Genomic DNA, 15921 nt, shown 5'->3' with positions numbered 1-15921 from the left:
AGCACAATCGGTTACAAGGACCTGAAGTTAGTAAGACATTATCAATTGCTCTCAGGCTTTTATTTGACCTCAGCTGCGGATGATGTAGTTCTTACCTGAGGAACTGCTCGATGATGTGATACTTCTCCAGCAGCTCCGAGGACGGACGAGCCATGGCCAGGATATTGTCGGTGACCCTGAAGATGGGTGAGACAACTGAGAGGCACAGAACTCAGGAGAGTCTACATTATAGGATTAGGAACTTTTTTCTTCAATGATTTCAACTTCTATATTCTTACATAAATCTGGCTTCAATTGTACATCACAATTAGAACCCTGAGAAACCCTGCAGCTCCTTAATTCCAGGACCTAAGTTACTTAGGGAATCTGACAAAATGTCTCCAGGGGTTCTGAATACCTTCTTGTGGGCATAAAGAGGAATGCCACCTTGTGCCTAATTGCCAGTCTACTAAATGGAGGACAACTGGGAGGCTGGTACTGGACAGCAGTATCCTGAGATGTGAGAGGGCAGGAATGCAGACACCCACAGGGCTGGGTGAGAAGTCAACAGGATATGCATTTACAGTTCATCTTTACCACCAATCCTGGACGAAGGCTAAAAGTAAATACCAATGTGCTGTAATTTAGCAAAGGGGGGGGGGGCTAAATACTGTTTTGGTTTTCTGCTTTCTGTGAAGCAAATTAATTAATCTCTCTAGACTACCAATAAAATGGCATCAACATCTCACAAGGTTTATGAAAATGAGTGGTATCTGAAGCATCTAGTGGCAAAGTGCCTCGTCCTACAATCAAATTAATGTTTATGAATGAATCAATAAACAAGACAGGAGTCAGAGAACAGGTGGCCATAAGAGGCCTGTCACTCTCATTAGACCTCGAGCTTTATTCTGTTTGGTTCAAATTGTCATCGGGAAGCTGGTAAGAGATACGTGATGTTAGTCTACTGCAAGCAGTGGCACATATGAATCTCAGAGGACTACCAGAGACACGAGACCAGACGGTCAGTTGCTCTTAGGATTCCTAAAGACTTTAGATGGCAAGTCACTAGTGAGAGCTGTGGAGATGGGAAAGGCTCCTGTGGATGAGCTGACAACTGAGCAGACATCTGCTTGTCTGCCTCTGACTCGGGAGTCTCTTCACAGTGTCAGGGTCAGACTGTGACGCACACAGAACACAGCCATCCACAGTGTTGAGCCACACTGCAGTGAAGCACAGTGGCAGAGCCTCGGGCCCCCAGAGATCTAAATGCCTCTGTTCCCTTCCCGAGTGCTGGGAGTAAAGGCAGGCACCATCATGCTCAGCTCAGATATAATTCGGTTATCAGTATTTTCCAAATCACAAATATATACCTGACCAGCTCATTGTTACTAAGTTTGTATGACTTAAGAGTAGAATTGATTGCACTTATACACAAGAAACAATGCCAGCCTCTTATGGGTTGCCTGGTGAACTAACAGCCTGTGCCACTCCAGTCAAGGAAGACTCGAGTACATTTCATAATAGCATACAAATGACATGAATACTGACCTATATGAATCTGAGGATTATAATGGACCATGTAATTTTCTCATACTTTTAGCTGAACATTTTTACTATTTCCAGAAATTTTTGAAATTTAAGAACTATCTAACCATTAACTTAAGACACTTCATACATATCATTTCACTTAATGTAAAGCTTTGGGCTTAATTATTTCCATTTTGTAAGTGGGAAACTAAGGTTGAGGAAGCCTGGATCCCCCAGCTGCCCTGCTGGTAAGCCCAGGAATGTGTGCAAGGCCCCCGAACTCCAGGCCCACGTCTCCCCACAGAGCCTGCTGCTGGCCAAGCATTCTTGCTTCCCTCCAGCCTTCACAGCTTGCAGAGCCGCGCCACACTTACCAGGACGAGTAGACTCCTTTGATGGCTTGTTCCTGCTCACTCCAGCGGGCCGGATTCTCATACTTACACGCTCGCCCCCCACATGCCATGGAGCACGCCATGTGCCCGGGGATGACATGCCGCAAACGTTCGCCCACCTTTGTGTATTTTGGAGCTGGGCGTCCTGAATTTTCTAGAATATACAAGGAAGGTCAAGGTCAAGATTCTATCCTTCCAGTAGTAAGGTAACATGGGAAACAGCTTCATTTTACCTCAGGATTGTATGGGAGCTGCTGTCAGTCCCTTCATCCAACACTGAGAAAGCTTTCACAAGCAATAATCTCTACAGATTAGACTGATAATGAGAAGAAAATGCAAAAGCTCATCTTTTTCAAGAGGATAATTTTTGTCCAAAACTATTCTTTTAACAACAACAACAACAACAACAACAACAACAAAATCCACAAAGCATTCCATCATTTTATCTCCTCTTACATATCCATTTGATCTTAGCATACACAGCGTAAGAAGCACAAACACAGTTAACTGTCTACATTCTCCAAGTACAGTTGGAACTACCTGTTCACGTTCCTTACATGGAGACATAGGGCTAGCAAATTATAAGGAAGAGAGCTTTACTTTTTCTCTCCAGGAAAGTTGGAGTCCCCGCTGTACGGCTGACAGAAGACACAGCCACCATCACCTGCAGAGAAGATGAGGACAGTAGCTTGGTGGCAGAGCCAGAGCCACGCCGGGCTTGCTGTAGCCTCAGGACTGGGTCAGAAGTGGAGTGCCGGCGGCCCTGCAGAAAGGCACTGAGGAAGTGCACAGCCGAGGGCCTCCGGGATGGGTCCTGCATCTGCATGGCACTGGCTCGGGGCAGGCTAGAGTCGGAGGCAAGCAGAAGCCAGCTCTGGCTTGCTCAGTGAAGAGCTACACTGAGACACAGTCATCGGTCTGTATGATCTAAGAGCTTTTCAGGATAGGCTGATTCGTTTCCATAGTGACCAACAAAGAAACTACTGATTCCCACTTAGATCTGAACAGGCAAAAATCCTACACGAACGGATTGTGTTTTGGACAAATTGTTCAAATACTGGGAAGAATAATATGCATGTAAAGTAGATTTTTTTAAAAATCTAGGTTATTTTGTTTCTCAAATGCACTAAAAGATCTTACTCCTCAAAAGAATCACTTCCAAAATACTATAATGAATTTTAAAATGTTTTTATGATAAATCACTGCCTTTTACATATATTAAAAAGTTTACATTTTGTTGTGCTTTTCATAGCTAGTCCCCAGGTGTTTTAAAAGAAAACCCTTCTACCTTTCTTTGGAACAGGATAGAATAAAAAGTTTATTGTGATACAGAGGTATACGCTAGATCCTACATTATCAAAGGATTATTCAATATTTCAGAGCCACCACCTTCCTCTATTTTCTTGACAGAAATACTTGGATGGATCAAATAAAGACATTTTAGAGCTAAGAAGTCATTTAATCTTTTTTTTACTTTCAGAAGTGAAAACCCAATTCTTGGTTATACGCTGTTGGAAGCAACTTAGTTGTGAGCCAGTGTAACTATGTGAGGCATTCCTTTCCAAAGTTCAAAACTGTAATTCTCTGCCTTTCGTTGCTAGGGAAGAAAAACAGCTTCTAAGTCTTGGTGGAGGCATTTGAATAAAATTCACTAAAGTATCACATTTTTAAAGGCACTGGGTGAGGGGGAGGTGGCAGTTTGAGAATAAAGGATATAAAGAAAACAGAAACTCAACAACTGCAATGCACTTATTGTCCGCCTCCTCTCTTGTTAATGTCAGGCTGTGCCCGCGCTCTCTCCTGTGCTTGCTGTGCAAATGGTATTTCAGTGGTGTGCAGCGGAAACATAACTACTGCTATAGATTAGGCTCCAATCTATGCTTTTAAAATTCCACCCTCACAGCCCTGGCATCGTGTACTTTTGTGAAACAAGACAGAGACAGAGAAGTCTAATTTGATGCTCCAATTGCTACTTTATCTGTAGTATCACATGGAAATGGAAAAGGACAAGGAGTCCACATGCCCCACCCCTCACACCTTCAGAAAGCAGTTATTCTGCCTGAAAGAATGGCCTGAAAAATATTCTAGATAAGGCCTACTGGACCCTTAGAATTATCTATGGCAGTTCCATGGAGTTTACGTGAGAGTAAAACATAGAAGACACTGGAAGGAAGCAAAGAGGTCCTGAAGGCAGAGGCCCTCAGAGCTGTGCTTGTTACTCTCATGACAGAGAGTCTGAGAAGACCTCTGAGCAAGCCCCTGATGTTCCCAGCAGGCAGGCAGGCAGGCAGGCAGGCAGGCAGCACATGGAGCGTCTGAAAGAGCCAAGTGTGGGGAGTTCCCTCTGGTCCGATTAGGATGGGATCTGTAGATGGGAGACCCTTCAAGAGGTGGACTGCTGCGGTGCCACTGTGGAGCAGATCTGTCAGGCGATGGGAGAAACCCTCAAGCTCAGTGGCCGGTACAGATATTTAAGGCAACAGGGAGGAGGTGTCAATCGGTGAGTGAGTCCAGAAAACCGGCACTGAAGGATGTCTACAGAGGGAACTAAAAATGGCTCTGCTCCAAACTGTACTAAAACCCAAAGTGATCTGAGGCGGGGGATTTATGTGGACTAAGCTAAGGCAGGGATGGTTTCTGTATCACCGCAGAAATGGCTTCTGCAGTTCACACTCACATAGCTCAAGGAACAAAGTCATCTTTGTGTTGTAACTTATAACTCTCCCCCCCCCCCCAAGTCTGAGATACTTCAAAATGAAAACAAACCCTCTAAAGGATATTAAACAATTAAACCCCAAGGGTCTGTGTTAGCTCAGACCCGGTCAAGCATCTGCCATCTCTACGCTCTCATGAAGAGCAGTGGTAGGAGCCCAAGAGCACACGATGGCCCTGTAGATTATATTTGATTTTGTTTTCCTGCTTTTTCTTGTAGCATGTCTTCTTTTTCTACCAGTAGTGTGTTTGGAAGTGGAGAGAGGAGAGAGATGGGAACAGAGTGTCCTGTCACAAAGTGACAAATCGCACATTCTGTCCTGTGTGCTTCTTTGGACAGGGCATCGTCAGCGGAGGGATGCACAGGTTAGTTGTTAGAGGTGTGTGAAGATGTGGCAGGGGGGCGGGCTTGTGATCTGCACATAAACTCTAACAGTGAGGAAGAGGGACATTCAAGGATGAGCAGGTCACACAGATCTAACTTGCCAAAGATTCGCTCTGTGAAAACCTCTTTACCTGCGAGTGCCTGGAAAGCATGGCTCTTCAAAAAATTACTCTCATACTAAATATCTCCATGTTATGTAAGTCATGGAATGGACACTGAAGTTTTTTTCCGATTCTGTCACCTGAAACCATGGCTGCTGGGTTAATGTTTGTATGTGGCCTGAGGCACAGACCCAGCATCAGTCTTCTAGACGGGAATAAGCCAGTGCTTCTGTGACCCTTCATTGAACAGAGCACCAGCGGGCTCCATGAGGTAAACACCGGCTCCACACCCAGACCTGGGTCTGTAAGATGTCTCAAGATAAACATTTTCTCCTCACCTACAAGAAAACTCCAATAAAACGAATGCCAAATTTCATATCAGGAACAATGGAGGCCTCAAAATAGAGGGACACATATTCACATTTCTGAAAATAAAACACTTGTAAAAATCTTACAAGATCATCTTTCAAAAATGAAGTAGAAATATAGGTATTCTCAGATAAATAGGAGTAGAATTTGCTGTGTGGCAGGCCCACTTAGGAGGGTCTAGAAGTTCTTTGTGTTGAAAACAAGTTACCCAGGCCAGGAATAAGACCTACAGAGAAGATGAGACACTGGCAAACTGCACAAGTTGGTGAGATATAACAGCCAGAAGCTGGAGAGAACCCAGATGTCCCTCAACAGAGGAATGGATACAGAAACTGTGGTATATTTACACAATGAAGTACTCAGCTATTAAAAACAATGAATTCATGAAATTCTTAGGCAAATGGATCTAGAAAATATCATCCTGAGTGAGGTAACCCAATCACAAAAGAATACATTCACTGATAAGTGGATATTAGCCCAAAAGCTTGGAATACCTAAGATATAATTTACAGACCACATGAAGCTCAAGAAGAAGGAAGACCAAGGTTTGGATACTTCGGTCCTTCTTAGAAGGAGGAACAAAACAGCCTACTGGAGGAGATACAAGGTGTGGATCAGAGACTGAAGGGAAGGCCATCCAGAGACTTCCTCACCTGAGGATCCATCCCATATATTGTCACCAAACCCAGACACTATTGTGGATGCCAACAAGCACTTGCTAACAGGAGCCTGATATAGCTGACTCCTGAGAGGCTCTGCCAGTACCTGACAAATACAGAGGTGGATGTTCTCATTGGACTGAGCACAGGGGAGGAGCTAGAGAAAGGACTGAAGGAGCTGAAGGGACTTGCTGCCACATAGGAGGAACAGCAATATGAACCAACTAGTACCCCCAGAGCTCCCAGGGACTAAACCATCAACCAAGAAGTACACAAGGATGGACCCATGGCTCCACTACATATGTAGCAGAGGATGGCCTTGTTGGACATCAAAGGGAGGAGAGGCCCTTGGTCCTGAGAAGGCTGGATACTCCAGTATAGGGGAATGCCAGGACAGGGAAGCCAGAGTGGGTGGGTTGGTGAGCAGGGGAAAGAGGGGGATGGGATAGGGTGTTTTCGGAGGGGAAACCAGAAAGGGGATAACATTTGAAATGTAAATAAAGAAAGTATCTAATAAAAATAAATAAATAAATAAAAATTAAAAAGAAGTCAGGTGGGGTGGGGGTGGAGACATCCTCGTGGAGACAGGGTTGGGAGGAGGTGTGGTATGTGGAACAGTTGGAGAGTGAATGGCAGGGGAATAAAGTCTGGAGGAAAAAAAAGTATAGCTGGGCAGTGGTGGTGCACGCGTTTAATCCCAGCACTTGGGAGGCAGAGGCAGGTAGATTTCTGAGTTCAAGACCACCCTGGTATACAGAGTGAGTTCCAGGACAGCCAGGATTACACAGAGAAACCCTGTCTCAAAAGAAAAAAAAGAAGTATAAAAAACAACATGCATGTAATTGCATTCATTGTTGGTCATACAACAGAGACGTGTGACTTACATTAACACAAAACAAGCAGGTAGGAACAGAAATTATACCCAAATAATGAAGTAACATAAGATAATGCAAAACTTACAAGGAAGAGAATGAGGAAAAGCAAAAAGAAAAGGGGAATGTAATAAGTTAAGAATTCAAAGAACTTTTACAGCAGACACAACTCAACAATACAAAGACCAATAGCCCAACTTCAAAACTGACCAAGAATCTGAACGGGCATCTCTCCCAGGAAGACAAAGAAACAGCCAACAGGTACTTGAAAAAACATTCAACATCAGTAGTTGGTAAGGAAATGTACATCAAAAACATTTGGTGGCTTTAATTCTTCAAAATGTTAAATATGCAGTTACCACATGAATTCTCAATTCTAATCCAGCATGTATGCCCAAGAATAAAAGAATACAGCCACAGAAAAATATGTACACATTCATAACAACATTTACTCACAGCAGTCAAAGCAGAACAACCCAAGTGCCCTGCCACCCAAATGGATCAACAAACCATGCTGTAGTGATAGAATAGAATACTAGTAATAAAATGGATAGTACTATTTGCTTAAATGAGGTTGAAGATTGACATTGTCTTTAAATGCAGGCACAATAGAGCACATGCTGCATCACTTCATTTATCCCAGATGCAAAAATCTATTGGCAACTCTATAGAAACCTGAGTGGTATCAGGGAGCAAGGAGAGAGCAGACTAGAAATTAGCTTCTTGTCACTACAAGATTCCTTCTGGTCTGATGAACTATTCTGGATTAGCAGTGATGGGTAAAACTCAGCTTCATGTTTATAATAGCATCCAATGACTTCTGTAAAAGAGTGTGGTTTTGATATGTAAATTCTATATTAATTTAATAGCAAGTAATTTGAATAGGAATTTCTCACAAACAGATACAGAAATTATCAATAAATAGATTAAAAGATGTTCAACACCATTAGTCATTAGGAAAATGTTTATAAACCCACAACAAGGTATGTCTTCAGACCTTCCAGGATGGCTATAACTGAACAGGCAGGTAGGTTCCAAGTACTTATGATGAGAGACAGATAGGGAGCCCCTCCTCCCCTGCCAGTGGGAACTCACGATTGAACAACCACTTTGGAAAGCAGTCTGGCAGCTTCTTAAATGAGTAAAGAAAGTGACAGATGAACCAGCCTTCGACTCCGAGTTATAAAGCCAAGCAAGAGAAAACACTCTACACAGAGCCCTGTACAGATTCAATACCTACAACAGTAAAAACATGGGGACGACTGAAACGCTCATCAACTGACCCACTTACAGTACGGTGTTATCTATGCAGCTGAAGGTCAGAGGTCTAACACACATATCACTAATGAACTCCAAAAGTCATCAAGCCAAACGAAATTAGTAAGTCACTAGACCACATGTTGTATAATTCTGTTTAAAGAAAATGTCCAGGAAAAGGAAATTTCTCTGTGGAGACAGAACGCTGACTGGTGATTCTTAGGTGGTTTGGGGATTGCTATAGTCTCTCTCTCTGTCTAGTTTCAGAGGGGACAAAAAGGAAGCTGCTCATCTCCCAACATCTCAGCTCTGTAGAAAAGGAGGTGGACTCAACCCTAATGGGTAGATCAACAGGAAAAGAAAGAGCAGGTCTATCAGGGTGGCAGAGGGGATTCAGCAGAGCCCTAACTTTCTGTATCCTGCTTAAAAGAAGGATGTGGCACTTTGGGCCTGCGGGGGTTGAGGTGATAGGCTGGGTAGGGAGGTTTTCCCATCCTTCCAGGCACAAGTGGGCAATGCTGAAATTCTCCTGGCAGGCAGTGTCGGGTCTATACTTGCTTTGCCACAGCAAGTCCTACTAGGAGCCTGATGCACAGTCAACCTAGTCAATTCTAGACTCCACAACCCCTCCCACGCCGGTTCCTCAGCTGAGCCTCCATTCTCAGCCAGCATCAAAGAGCCTGAAGAAAGCAGTGCTAGCTATGGCTGGTGAGCAGTCTGCTTTCCCCAAACCTAGGTCTTAGCGATGCCCAGAGGGAGACAAGCCTACACCCTCCCCAAGGCGGACCAGTAAAGCACGAAGCAAAGCTGCTTCCCACCGCTGCTCCCAGGGTCAGGGGAGCCAGGGAGCCGAGTCTCTCCACCTGAGCTCCTGTGACTGAGAAGGAAGGGGATGTGGTATGTGGTGGTCACACTCCCTTTCCTATCCCTGGGGATTGTCAGCAGGATCCGGCAGGGAGCTGAGCCCGCAGCTCAACTTGGTATCCATGAGACAAGGGTGGGAGAATGGAAATGTTGGTACTATACTCTCCACTCCTCTTCTCTTGAGACTCACAGGGCACAGCCGAGAAATGGAGTTCAACCACAACTGCACCAGAGCGTGCGTCGCTCCCGTCTGCCCCAGACGGCAGAGGGCCCAGGTCATCATTTCACTGCTCCGGGAGCTACCAGACCCCACTCAAAGGCAACCTGACCACGCAAGGCACAGCTCCACTTCCGCCATGGAGGCGCCAACAGGGCTGTATGTAGCCTGTATGTAGCCTGCCAACCGGAGGCTGAGCAGACCACCTCACTCGGATCTGCAGCTGACTGCCCGTGAGCAAACTGCCTGCTAAGTAAGGAAAAACAAAACTCAGGGGCCAAAAATCTGTCGAAAATCTTTTGTCACACCAAGAATTAAGAAAAATCACAACTTGACTGAGAAGAAATTCATCAGCAGATGTGTAATACTGGAATTATTCAATAAGGACTTTAGTAATTACAACGTGCCCTGGCATTCATTTTTAAAAGAACTGGAAGCTTAGAATGTCCTCTGAAGAGAAAGAGAACTAAACTAGAAACCAGTAAGACAAAGACAAGAGGGAAAAACTCTAAAGACTTAAATGCCAAAGGTATAAATTAATTTATGGGTTAAAGAAAAAGTCTCAAAGGAGACTAACATAACACAGAGGTTGAGTCAAAATGAAAATGAATACACTGCATTACATAGCACAGTAATAAAGGAAATTTATACTGCTCTGAAGAAGAAAGGTCTCCAATCAACAACACAAGCTCCAACCTCAGCCACTGAAAAGGTAAGAGAAAATGAACAATAACAACAAACAAAATCAGAACACAAAGCGAGCACTGGAAGGGAAGGAAAGACCGGAAATAAACAAATTAAAAGGGAAACAGTGGCAGCTTTCCAGTGGCTCCATGAAAATGTCAGCGTGAGTGACAAACGCGCAGAAGAGCTGACGCGGCTATAAAGGTGAAAAGCTGAGCTGTCACAGCCATCACAGTGTCCGACCTCGACACTGTGACACAGCGGCATGTTCAAGATCCACAGTTCACACACAGTTACAAGTCAAGTTACAGCATGTGTGGGCATGCACACCACACACACACACACACACACACACACACACACACACCAATGTTGTGTTAGGCCACATTCTTAGCTATTCTTGGCCACATTTAGCCCGTGAGTCATGGGCTGGACACACCTGAAAGGATAATACAGAACTAGTAAGAACAACATTAAGCTCATAAATCTGACCACTTAGAAGAAATGTGCAGCTTCTTAAAAGATTCTAAACTACTAAGACTCAACACAAGAAGACCCTCATAGAGGAAGAAAAGAAACCTAGTTCATAAAAGTTTCTTTTAAAAACTATCTGGGCTTACATGACTACTGGAGAAGGTGGGCAAGCATTTAAAGGGGAGTAGCACTCTTACATAATACCTTCTAGGCCAATCCCCTTTTATAATGCTAGGGTTTTCTGATTCAAAGACAGTATAAACAAGATAAACTATCAGTCCTCAACATCCTAATTTACAATATCTCATCACAGAGAAAATCCACCAGGTAGACATAAACCAGGGCTATCCAGCAGAGTTCAGAGTCAGGGTAGGAAAAACTGGAGCCCGAGTGGTCACAGTCCTGTGTAGGAACAACAGGTGGTGTCCAGGCAGGGCTGGGAGACTGAGAAAAGGAGGGAGGGCTGAGGAGATAAATGTGCATGCCAGGGTAAGTAGAGGTGCCTCGTTCCTCGACAAGTGAGTTACAAAAATGGGGAAAACAAGGATAGTATACTATTGGGTTACACGTGAAGTGACAATGCCAACTTGACTTTTTCAACACATACGCACACATATGTAGCACTATACACAAGACATAAAACAGGTATGCATAGTGTGTGTGTGTGTGTGTGTGTGTGTGTACATTTCTTAGCTTTGCCTGAGAAGGCTTGAACCTTCACACAGCAAAAACAATCTGGGGCATACCCAGATTTTTGTTTATTTTAGATTTATTTAGCTTAAAATGTGTGTGTGTGTGTTCAAGTGCGTGCGTGCGTGCATGCGCGTGCATATTGAGGCCAGATGGCATCAGATCCCTCTGAGCAAGAACATCGAGTACTCTCAACTGCTGAGTCACCTCTCCAACCCCAGATTTAAGTTTTTAAGAGGGCCATTTCCCACTAAAATGAACTAGGACTTCGTGGAGAAATGTCTGCTTGCAGAGATAGACTAAAAAGAGCTAGAAGATGCTGCAGTGTCTCAGAAACGATGGGGACACAGCGAAGCATCTGGCGGGGCTTCAGCTGGCTGAGTGTAGGTAGCTAAAACATCAAGGCACGTGACAGAAGACCAGATCCTATTGAACAAAATACAAATCCCCTGAAATAACTGAGCAAAGAGAACGCTGTTCCTCACAGTAGAATGCCACTTGACAAGCACACTTACCAAGCGCAGTGTGGCTCAGGAGGGACGTCAGTGCTAACACTGCTGAGTCAAAGGAGATAGGGGACAGGATGTCACACAGCTTCAAAGCATCTTTCTATGAAATATTAGTTATGAATGGAGAAAGGATAATTTATACTGGGTCAATCTTGGCAGGGACCAGCTAACTGATGTGATCCAACTTAACATTCCCAGTGATGGAGTCCAATAGCTTGGGTTAGCTGAGGGTCACAGTGAGGAATTCATTTCTGTAAGGCTTCTAACAAAACTGTAAAAACTCAGACTTACTGTTAGGGAAGAGAAGACAACCCGGATACACATCCTACAAAGAAACTAAGCCATGACTATAAACAAACTAAGGTCATAAGAAAAGGCCTAAGGTTCTTGAAAGAGATTTAAACCTCATTAGAAGGCCAGGACATCATAGTATGCATAATCCAGCGCTTGGGAGATGAGGGCAGGGGACTGACAAAGTTCAAGGTCATTTGAGAGACAGAGTTTGGGGCTAGCCAGGGCCACAGGACAAAACCTTGCCTACAAACAAACAAACAAAAAATAAAAGAAGACCCTTCTGCTGTTAAAGGGTAGTATAGGCACAGCTGACAAAACTTGAATGGGAATCTGCTGTAGGTGACTGCATGCATACAGGGACGACTGTGTGGTGTGTGTGAGACAGGCTGGAGGCGTCATTCTCAGGAACACCACGAGACAATGAGAAGTCTGAACACTACCTAGATAGCTGATGATATTATGAATTAGAATTTTCTTCATGGCAGGGAGGTAGGTGTTCACTGAACAAAGTGACTCCTACTGGGAGTACAGGAACCGTGCTCAGAGGATCTTAGGGACTGTAGTTGTCAAAGGCAACTGTGTGTACTTTCTTTTGTTCTCTGTGCTTCCATGAATATCTGAAATTCTCTGCTCATAGTTGTTTTTAAGTGGTCAAACCAAGGTTTAACCTAGGTTTGTCTCATTATAAAGCTGGGGTTTTTTTAAATGAATTTTCTAATTTCCTCTAAAACTAAGAATTTTATTTATGTACATGACATTAAATTTTCCAATGATTCATTAACCAACATTCAAAAACCTATTTTCTATCCTAAAATAAAGTATAACTATCTTTAATGAGATGTGATTTTTAGATAATAGGAATTTTTATGTTTTCATATTTTTCCTAATAATGTGAGGGAAATTCATTATTAATAAATTATTCAATTAAAATTTTGAAAGGTTAAAAAAGTTTCTCTATGGATCACAATTGTCTCCCTGCCTGGGATGCCTAGGAACGAATAGAGCATTTTGGTGTCCCTAAGAGCTGGATGACTGGATTCAGTAGCTGGAGCCCTGGCTCTCTCCTGTGTAATGAGTTCACTCTATCACATAGCTGACAGAACCCGGCTGGAGAGAACGCCACTAGCCGCTAAGCCTGATGAAGGAAGGAGGTTGAGAAGCAGGCTTGTGGGCTGCTGCCTGGGTCACACCCAGGGGAATCTCACTCTACATGGGAAGCACAGGGGGACACTGCCTCCACATTTGGTATTTTAGCACTTCTCTCTAAAACCAAACAATAAGCAGGTAAGAGGACTGGCGCATCAAGTGTCCATAAATGGTAGGTACAGAAGTAGTCCCCTTACAGCCACATGCAGCAGACAGACAGATGGAGAATCTACAAGGCCTTGGGATTGGCCATGTGGGAAGCACTGTTTGTCTTGATGTGAGGAAGGGCCCTCCCTGAGTGGAGGGATTCCAGTGAGAACACAGTGCACTGAATGTGATTGTTCCCAGGAAGCACTGAGGCACTGAAGGCACAGCCGGGGCCTCCTCCTCCACTTTCTGATCATCTAATCTGAGCTGTCAGAAGAAATCCTGCAATGTCTCTTCAACAGCACTAAGGTGAACTTGTTAGAAAATCCTGCAAGAGTAATGCCAAGAGAATGCTCCCGCTCTTCTGAGCTGACGGCAGCAGGGCCCACGTTATGATTAGTATCTTAAATTAAATGTCCCTTGCAGGCCCCTAAGCTCATAGCTTGGTCATCAGTTTGTGGTGCTACTGAAAGGTAGTGGAACCTTTAAGAGGTGGACTCTAGTAAAAGTTAGTGACTGTGAGCATGCCCTTAACAGACATACTGCCACATATTTCCATCATGAGAGTGGCCTCACACAGGCTCAGATGAAACGGGCTGGCTGGCCACAAACTGAAACACTCGAAACCACAACCTAAAGTAAAGATTTTCTGCTTCAAATTAATTAAAAAGTTTTATTACATACTACATTTATTTATATTGGGGGAAGAGAGTACAGAAGTGTGGAGCTCAAAGGACAACTTGCAGGAGTTGGTTCCCCATACCAGGTGGGTTCTGGGATCAAACTCAGGTTCTCAGGCCTGGTGGCGTCTCACTGGCCCCTAAACTGATTTTCACTAGGTATGTGCCACAGTCATGAAACAATGCCTAGCATAACCAAGAAGGCCAGGGTGGAGTCTTTCATCCATTTCCTAGCTCAGAACTACAGAGGGATGAAAGCCAAGCCCAGCGGTAGCAGGTATGTGATCGCATGCTTCCTTGCCTGGGTACCTCGGGAGAAACCCACACAAAGCCACTGCTAGAGCGGGGACTGGGAACTTCAGAATACGCTTTCAAGTGATCCCTGCATGTAACCAAGGGGGAAAAAATGAACAGCTGCTTCTCAGGCAGGCTGCGATGTCAGGAACAAATGTGCAATCTCGGCCTAAGATGATAATGCAGGAGATGAACACGATGTGCCACACCTCTTTTCAAAAGGCCAAGACATTATTCAGGGTTTTGTAAAGGATTCTACCAGACCAGACCGTGAGGCAGAAAGCACAAGCCATAAACAGCACCTGGCCTGGACCTCTGAAGTGAAGAACAGAGCTTATCTTTCAGAGCCGTTCAAGTTCCTCTTATTAAGTGTGAACTCCCCACCAAGCGTCAGAAAGCACACTGAAGGCTATTACCATCCGTGTGCGCAGCATGCCCATGGCTGTTCACCAACGTGGAATACGGCTCTTCAGTTTGTGGCAAGACTCCTGCAGCCATCCTTGTCTGCTGGAAAAGTTGAAAAAGATCATTACTTAATTAATCATGTTAGCCATCTCCGCCCAGCATGGCAGTCATTAACTATATGTCCCTTTCGTTTCTCTCCCTTCCCTGTAGGGCTGAACTCAGGGTGTCACAAATGCTAAATAAGTACTCTACTACTGATCCACATCCCCAGATACCTAATAATATAACCAGTCTAGGTTCAAACGTACCGTTTGAAAATTCAGTACAAAGGTAAACTAAAGTTAGGCATAGTGGCACATTCCATTAATCCCAGTGTAGGGGGGGTAGATCTATCTCTTTATGTTTGAGATCAGTTGGAGTTCCAGGACAGCCAGGGCTATGTAGAAAGACCCTGTCTCAAAAAAAGAGAAGAAGAAGAAAGAGGAAGAAGAAGAAGAATGAAGAAGAAGAAGAAGAAGAAGAAGAAGAAGAAGAAGAAGAAGAAGAAGAAGAAGAAGAAGAAGAAGAAAGAGAGACAGAAAAAGAGAGAGAATGAGAGACAGATAAGTATAAACAATCTTACTAATAACTTTTATAACCACCATTGTCCTTTGACTTCCATGTGCACTCTAACATGCACACATCTATACACATACACACACACACACACACATACACAGCACACACACACACATCATACACAGACACCAAAAAGTCAAAACTAGATGCTGATATTGTATAGAAGTTCTTACTTTCTTATTTACAATTATTATGCTAAACTGCTTTTCTTTGTCATGTTTAGGCCTAATGTTTTATGTTCCTGAATTTATACTGAAAGTTCACATAAAAATGAAAATGCAAAACTGCCCATATCTGATTTATGTACCCTGTTTTTCCACTCACAACCATATACTTGGGTACCTTTTGATTCCTTGGGAAGAAACAAATACTCTAACAGGAAGAATGAGGGTTTTGTTTTGTTTTCTAAAATGAAATATTTCCATCACAGTGGCTTCTGAAGCAGTCTCCATATTCCACGTGTTCAGTGTGCTAGCCCCATGCCTCTGGCTGGAACCACCGTCACACGTGTAGCTGGGACAGCACACAGATTGGGGTCCTCAAAAGGACCAACCACACAAGAGGCAGGCAGAAGGATCTCAAATTTGCGGCACAACTTCTCAAAACAAATACCCCCTCCCCCCAACAAACCAACCAACCAACCAAC

General features: G+C 43.9%; 1 protein-coding gene across 3 annotated transcripts in view; it reads right to left on the bottom strand.

Annotated features, from left to right (window-relative positions):
* Ptpdc1 (protein tyrosine phosphatase domain containing 1) overlaps nt 1-15921 on the bottom strand; it is a 47437-nt gene that overhangs the window by 12494 nt on the left and 19022 nt on the right. The window contains exons 2-4 of one of the 3 annotated variants that reach the window (XM_052156964.1): nt 14669-14759; nt 1881-2052; nt 96-176 (exon numbers count right to left, since the gene is read on the bottom strand). In XM_052156964.1, the coding sequence (XP_052012924.1) occupies nt 96-176; nt 1881-2052; nt 14669-14750 (335 nt within the window). In that variant the 5' untranslated portion in view covers nt 14751-14759. Of the gene's footprint in view, nt 1-95; nt 177-1880; nt 2053-2491; nt 2740-14668; nt 14760-15921 lie in introns of those variants that run through there. The other 2 variants (XM_052156965.1, XM_052156966.1) reach the window with 2 other exon arrangements.

The sequence above is a fragment of the Apodemus sylvaticus genome, chromosome 14 (assembly GCF_947179515.1).
Source record: "Apodemus sylvaticus chromosome 14, mApoSyl1.1, whole genome shotgun sequence".
NCBI classification, from domain to species: domain Eukaryota; kingdom Metazoa; phylum Chordata; class Mammalia; order Rodentia; family Muridae; genus Apodemus; species Apodemus sylvaticus.
This window is presented reverse-complemented; position numbering and strand designations above follow the sequence as displayed.